General features: G+C 44.4%; 1 protein-coding gene across 1 annotated transcript in view; it reads right to left on the bottom strand.

Moving 5' to 3' along the window:
* LOC109923583 (potassium voltage-gated channel subfamily KQT member 2-like) overlaps nucleotides 1-7,766 on the bottom strand; it is a 59,466-nt gene that overhangs the window by 20,388 nt on the left and 31,312 nt on the right. Inside the window, exons 10-11 of the mRNA XM_048608513.1 lie at nucleotides 7,317-7,343; nucleotides 2,374-2,438 (exon numbers count right to left, since the gene is read on the bottom strand). Of these exons, the coding sequence (XP_048464470.1) occupies nucleotides 2,374-2,438; nucleotides 7,317-7,343 (92 nt within the window). The remainder of the gene's footprint in view (nucleotides 1-2,373; nucleotides 2,439-7,316; nucleotides 7,344-7,766) is intronic.

The raw sequence follows: 7,766 nt of genomic DNA, 5'->3' as shown, positions 1-7,766 counted from the left end.
CCTTGTTATCTCAGATTCTCCAGCATCTGCAGTTCCTACTATCTCTGAAATGGCCTGAATTGCTTGTTTATGTTTTGTAATTCTCTCCCTGGCTGGAATAGCCTTCAGCCGATCATTCACCTCATCTACATGAGAGCTGTGTAATACTGAGAAACTGCCTCCGACAACATAAAAGACACATCCACAGCCTGGCGCTAGGGACAGCAATCCATTTTGATCTCAATAATCATTTTCTGTGTGTGATTACAAAACCGCAACAAACATTAATGACGCACAGAAGGAAGAATAATGCAATTCTTTGCAAAGTTCTGGAACAGGAATTAAACTGAGTTAGTGACATCAAGAGAAGTCACATTGTTTTTAACCCGGTGCAAATTATGTACTATCTACAAGATGCACTGCAGAAATTCACCAAGGATCCTCAGACAGCACCTTCCAAACCCACGAATACTTCCATCTAGAAGGACAAGGGCAGCAGATATATTGAAACATCCCCTGCAAGTTCCCCTCCAAGCCACTCACCAACCTGACTTGGAAATGTATTGCTGTTCCTTCAGTGCCACTGGGTCAAAATCCTGGAATTCCCTCCCTAAGGGCATTGTGGGTCAACCTACAGCAGGTCGACTGCAGCGGTTCAAGAAGTAAGCTCACCCCCACCTTCTCAAGGGGCAACTAGGGACGGGCAATAAATGCTGGTTAACAAGTGACAGCCACATCCCACAAATGATTAAATTTTTTAAAAATCAATTTTTTCAGAATGCATTTTATAACAATGAGAATCATAGAGTCATAAAGATATACAGCATGGAAACAGACACTTCGGTCCAATTCATCCTTGCTGACCAGATATCTTATATCAATCTAGTCCCATTTGCCAGCATTTGGCCCATATCCCTCTAAACCCTTCCTATTCATATACCCATCCAGATGCCTTTTAAATGTTGTAATTGTACCAGCCTCCACCACTTCCTCTGGCAGCTCATTCCATACACGCACCACCCTTTGTGTGAAAAAGTTGCTCCTGAAGTCCCTTTTAAATCTTTCCCCTCTCACCTTAAACCTATGCTGTCTAATTTCAGACTCCCCCACCCGGGGAAAAGACCTGAACTGTTTACCTATGCCCCTCAGGATTTTATAAGGTCACCCCTCAGCCTCTAACGCTTCAGGGAAAATAGTCCCAGCCTAATCAGCCTCAAACCCTCCAACCCTGGCAACATCCCTGAAAATATTTTCGGAACCCTTACAAGTTTCACAATATCGCTCCTATAGCAGGGAGACCAGAACTGCACGCAGTATTCGTGGTCTCACCAATGTCCTGTACAGCCACAACATGACATTGCGACTCCTATACTCAATGCACTGACTGACAAATGCCTTCTTCACTATCCTATCTACTTGCGACTCCACTTTCAAGGAACTATGAACTTGCACTCCAAGGTCTCTTTGTTCAGCAACGCTCCCCAGGACCTTACCATTAAGTGTATAAGTCCTACCCTGGTTTGCCTTTCCAAAATGCAGCACCTCACATTTATCTAAATTAAACTCCATCTGCCACTCCTCGGCCCATTGGCCCATCTGATCAAGGTCCCGTTGTACTCTGAGGTAACCTTCTTCGCTGTCCGCTACACCTCCAATTTTGGTGTCATCCACAAACTTACTCACCATACCTCCTCTGTTCACAACCAAATCATTTATATAAATGATGAAAACCAGCACTGATCCTTGTGGCACACTGCTGTTCACAGGCGTCCAGTCTGAAAAGCAGCCCTCCATCACCCTCTGTCTTCAACCTTCAAACCAGCTCTGTATTGAAATGGACAGCTCTCCCTGTATTCCACGTGATTTAAATTTTGGAAAAAAAAATTCAAAAACTATTTATTTTATAAAATACTCAGGCAGCATCTGTGGGGAGAGGAAGAGTTAAAATTTCAGTTTCCACAAGAGCATAACCTTTTCTCTTTGCATGGTGATACCTGACTTTCTGAGTTGTGGCAACATTTCCTGGTTTTAGCTCCCAGATTTCCAGCACCTGCAGTATTTTGCTTTCGTTTCTATTTATTTCTGTGTTTCAACAACAGATACATTTCATTACATGCTCTGATGATTCTCAAAAAATGGAAAAGCCATTAGACTGGAGAAACAAGATAAATAATGAAAAGGAACAAGACTTATTTATCTTTCTAATTATTTGGAGTAAGCACAAAATGAGCAGTTCTGAGAGAGAGTAAAGAAAGAGAGATAAACACACAAGGAGAAGGAGGGAAGAAAGAGGATACGAAGGGAGGAGGCGAGCAAGGAGGCAGCGAGCAAGCGATTGGGCAGGTAAACAAGCCGGGCCGTGCCAGGGATCATCTACCAAAGGGAAAGTTTCACACGGATACCTAGGATCTCCTGAGCAGCACATTCCACACATGGAATCACGACGTGATTTGTGTTTACTGAAAACAAGGGGAAAATGGGAATTAATACCAATAATTCCCTGTGATTCCGCCACAGAATCAGTAGCTCAGCATTCTCCAAACAAAGCAACTTAGCTGGAATGAGCAAAACCTCCATCTGGATATCTCCATATAGGAGCTATGTTCTCTCACAGGTTAGATTTTATTCAGGAATCCATGATCAAAGGGAGGTCTTGGAGTTGCCGTGGGGATGGTCCCAGCCTCTGAGGTAGAAGCTCTGGGATTAAGTGCCACTCCAGGACCTGCTGACCACAGAAAGGGAGCTAATGATATCTTTCAATGGGTGATCAACCTGCTCACTGTTCCAACGTTACCTGCTATTTCCCAGAGGGGAATAAAGCTGACTTGTGGATGTAAGGCTACAAAGCGAACAGGTTCTGTCGCAAATAAACAAATAAACTCAGACTGCGATTAGTGACACTGAGGCATTCCCTCATTATCAACATGTAAAACAGGAACAGGAATAGACCATTCAGCCCCTCAAGCCTGTTCCCGCCATTGAAGAAGATGGATGGCTGATCTGGTTGTGTTTTGAATTCCACATTTCTCACCAACCCCTTGTTTAATTCCCCTGCCTGATGAGAATCTATCTCCCCATCTCTTAAACCTTACAGCGATCACTGCCGTCTGATCTTGAAAAGTGAACATTGTTACAGGACAGATGTAGCCTGTTCCATTTCAGGGTCAGCAGGGTTTATCTTCTCTCCCAGTTATTTGGGTGTGCAACTAATCCCGAGTAGGAGAACACAGGAGTGAAAATGTCCAGCCCATAGGTGATGGTTTTCCATTAAGGCCCTGCTCTGAAACACTGGCGACACTTCTCCTTGAGTTTGTGGGTGGTCTGTTGGAGTGACTGTATTGGCAGCACTGTGCCCATAGGTTCTGACTACCAGCTGGTATCTCACTCGCATGCCAGGTGTCATTGATGTTTGCCCATTAGTTAGGAAGGGGTCTCCGATCCTGCCCTCATTCAATACCCACTGATCTGAACCCCCAACATCAGCCACAGGATTTTAGCTCTCGTTCCTACCTCCCCACCATGTAAGGAGTAGTCAGGATTATTGTACACCCCACACCACTGCCCCAGGGCACGTCAGCTACATCAGTACAGACTGGCAGCAACTTGTCTATCCAAGTTTTGTCTTCACTGAGCCATCAGGGAGAGGAAGCTTAGTAACCAGGAAGCTGCTATAGCACATTGTGGATTATATTCTGGAGTTATCAACTGGATGTAGAGGAGAGGGGAGTTCACATTTTGAACTGTTGGACAATGAAGCATTTTCATTTCATTGCCAGCTTCAGGCATTCCCACTTGCTCAAGGTCTAGTTGGATCATTGCAGAGTAAAGCTTCCACTGTCCTGCCCTAACAATACAGCTGAGGTGGAATCTCAGAGGCAATTGTCTCACTGTATTCATGCAACATTATCCTCTTCACTGCTGTAGCCACATTTAGCTGCCAATTTTTGTACACTGAGCCAAAGTCTGCCAGGAACTTTGGAATCACAGAATGGTTACAGCACACCATCATGCTAGGACCAATTAAGCTATTCCCACTCATCCTTATCGCAAATCTTTTCTATTCAGATGATTTTCCAGTTCCCTTTTGAAAGCCTCAATTCAATCTACCTTCATTGCACTCTGAGTCAGTGCATTCCAGATCCTAACCAATTATCATGTTTATTGACCTATGCAGTAATTTAGACCTTACTGCATTTCCTCTTACTTTGGCTACATTTCTGCTCAATCCACCAATTCCTACAGCCACAAGCTTGTAGCATTGGAAGGAATTGGACACTGACTGTTGTTTTCTAGCTTACTGCCCAGTTCCCTAAGATATTACAGCAGCACATCATTCCTCTTCTGACCATACGGTATCCTGATGAATAACTGGAGCCGCCTGTTCACCGTCCGCACTCAAGAGTGTGCTACAACCACTCAGTGACATCCTTGACCTTGGCACCAGGCACTAGGCCAAATCCTGGATTCACATCCGTGGCTGGGGAAATATCTGCTCCCCCACTCCCCTCTCGAATCCCCCAGTGTTAACCCTTTCTGAACCTTCTTCCTCTACCAGCTGCTGCATGGGCTTGGCTCTGGCTGCATTTCAAAGAATCTCCATGACCCTCAGCTGCATTCTGGCTGCAAAGGGAACTGCCCACCTGAGATTCCTGCATAAACCACATGGCAGACACCCAGTTCCTCTCTGCCTCTGTGCCCTTTCGCTGCTGAGTAGATCATTGGAGACTGAATTCAACCTAGAGCTGCCTGAGAGAGATGTTCAGCCAGTAACCAGGGCTGGTCCTAGATGCAAATACCCAGATGTAACTGTGGCTTTGCACATTTCCATTCTTCACTAAAGAATGATGACTCCAAAGGAAAGGAAAGTCAGGCATATTTTTAACAGGTGGTTGATTGAAGAGAGCAGCTTCAATCCTGGCTGACATGTTGAGAATGTATTTTCTGAAGAAGGGTCCAGACCCGAAACATCAGCCTTCCTGTTCCTATGATGCTGCTTGGCCTGCTGTGTTCATCCTGCTCTACACCTTGTTATCTCAGACTCCAGCATCGGCAGTTCCTACTATCTCTGAGAATGTATCCTGATGTTCATCCATTAAGGTAGACAGTTGGAAAGATCTGCAAACTGTACCTGTGTTAGACGTGTTGAGCAGAGATGCAATAGTGGTTGATAAACACATAGGACAGAAATTGTACTGAGACACAGAGCTGGTGATAGTGTAAATCCTATGTGATCTGTAACATGCAGAGCACATGTGGCATCAGCTGGGCACGAAGCAGATATCAGGAGCCTCCGGGTTGAAATGCAACTGGGAATTGGTTGTCCATCTCTTGTGGCTGAAGTTAATCCAACTCGACACTTTGATATATTGTTGTGTTTAACGAGGAATTCACCTGCATGCCCCACAGTTGCACAGCACAGTTAGAAAAGACTCCGAAACCATTTTGTCATTTCAGCACAGCCTCCTTGGAAAGCAGTGAGGAGGATGGATTTTTTATCCCTTAACAAGAACATGATTGCCTTGCATCAGCGCCCCTGTTTTGGTTGTTACAAGGATAGAGAGGAATTGGAAGCTTGCTTATCCAGTAAGGCACTGCAAAGCTGAAAGACAATCCCCTCACCTATTGGGCATCGGTTGGAAGTGAGAGAAAAAGAGAAAGGTTTGTATTTATATAGCACCTTTCACACTGCTTTAGGCCATTCCAATTTTCAGTCACTTTTGCAATGCAACGAATGAGAAGTTATTACCTCCAGATGTGTTAGGCCAATGTTAATCGCCTAGCCTTACTTACTCTAAAGGTTAGTTTAGGTCTGGTCATATGTGAATAAACCTTGGCAATGCCATGTCAATGGACTCAGACAAGGAAGTGATCATTCAGTGATTGATTCTGTAACTAGGGAGAAGGATGGCCCCTTCTGAGGCTTTGAGGTGATATATAGATCCAATCTGTCCATTCAGGTGTAAATAAAAACTCCAATCGGGAGCATTGTCAATAGGGAAGAGAACATTTAAATGGGAATTTCTTAAGCTGCATCAACTTGCGACCAGGCATGTCCTGCTTACTCTGTAGAAGCAATAACGTTGTTGGGTCCACTGAGTTGTGTCTTTATTCAGCAAGATGACAATATAGATTCCAATTCGGACAGATCCCTTATCCAGGAGGGCCAGAAATGGAGACCAGAGACCTGGGACAAGTAGAAGCCATTGGTGAAAGCAAGGAGAGCAGAGATAGTGATTGTCACTGCTCAGAGATAGCAACAGGAATTGAGGAGATGATGATAAATCTGTGGGAGCTTCCAATCACATCAACTCCCTCCACAACACCAACAGATTACTGACTCAGGAGATTTTATTTCTGCTGTTTCACTAACTTAATTAATTTTCTGGTTTAGAGAATGCTTGAAGCAAACCAGGAAGAAATATCAATGCCAGAACCTTTACTGAAACCAGGCTCTGTATGATCGTTTTGAGGCAGGAACGACCTCACTGAGAAAGTCTGGGAATGGTTGCCGTGGAATCTTCGGAATCTCACTCTTGCAAAATGGTGAGGATGAAACATAACACTTACTGTCAAAGTTCAGTAGTCTGCTTAAGCAAAACAAGAAAGACAGTTATCAAAAGAAGTGAGTAAACTGTATACAGTCATGTCAATTTACAGTGAAGCATCCAGAGCAATCCTCAGCTACAGAACTGTGCATAAATCCTGTCCATTCATATCAGAAATCTGAACAGATCCATCATTCCATTTCAGAAAGGATGGAGAGCTGACAGGAAGCAGGTTGGTTGCAGACCAGGCACCATCCCAGATGGAAATCCAAACAGCAGTTGGCAGTCTACATAAAGGACTGAGACTCTCTCACTGACAGGGCTCCCAACCCACCCTAACCCTTACACGCTCAGTTTCTGCAGATTACCTCATCCTGAAGGTGTCTGCTGGATGCAGCCTGTCATTGAGGGCAGATAGCACCCTGCAGAGAGCAAAATATTACCTAAAACACCTGGGCTGGTCTTGTTCAGCTGCTATTGCCAGGTTTAAGCTCCCTTAAACACTCATCTTATGTCACTTCATGACCCAGGACTAGGCAGGAGCCAACAACAAGACCATGTGAGGAGTAGGGGAAACACAATGAAAATAACAGTCCATGCTTTGTATCTGGGGAACTTTGAAAACCATAGAATTAATTAACACAGCAATGAAACAATGAGGCTGATATTCCACGGCAAAAATCAAAGGATTCACTTGAAATTCAAAAGCCCATCCAGCATGTCTTATCTATAGAGAGTGGGAGCAAACTTCTGGCTTTTCTTATTTAATCAGGGCTTCAAAATCGAGCAAACCTGGGTGTGGTCTCCACAGTCTCCTTCCTGTGGAAAGAAAAAGAGAACAAACACAACTGGTTAACTGGGACATGCCAAAGTGTTTAATCAACCTGCCTGTAACACAAGGCTAGCCGAGGTCACGCAACACTGTCAGGGTCAGGGATTCCTGAGATCTCACATCAAGCTTGTACAAGTGGTTAGACCTCCATATACACTACTGCTAACAAACCTTTCCAAAACAGGCAAGACACAGAGTAAAGCTATTCTTTTAAACAGAAAGTAAACCTACCTCTACACTGTTCCCAACAAACATTCTCAGGTGAAGTACAGCGCAGGGGTAGATATAAGGTAATGCTCCCTCTGCTCTGTTAAAATGAAACTAAAACTCTGTTCCCCACAGCACCCTCACCCTTTTCTGATGAGGCCCGAAACGTCAGCCTCTCTGCTCCTATGATGCTGCTTGGCCTG

Source organism: Rhincodon typus, chromosome 19, assembly GCF_021869965.1.
Source record: "Rhincodon typus isolate 14 chromosome 19, sRhiTyp1.1, whole genome shotgun sequence".
Classification (NCBI taxonomy): Eukaryota; Metazoa; Chordata; class Chondrichthyes; order Orectolobiformes; family Rhincodontidae; genus Rhincodon; species Rhincodon typus.
This window is presented reverse-complemented; position numbering and strand designations above follow the sequence as displayed.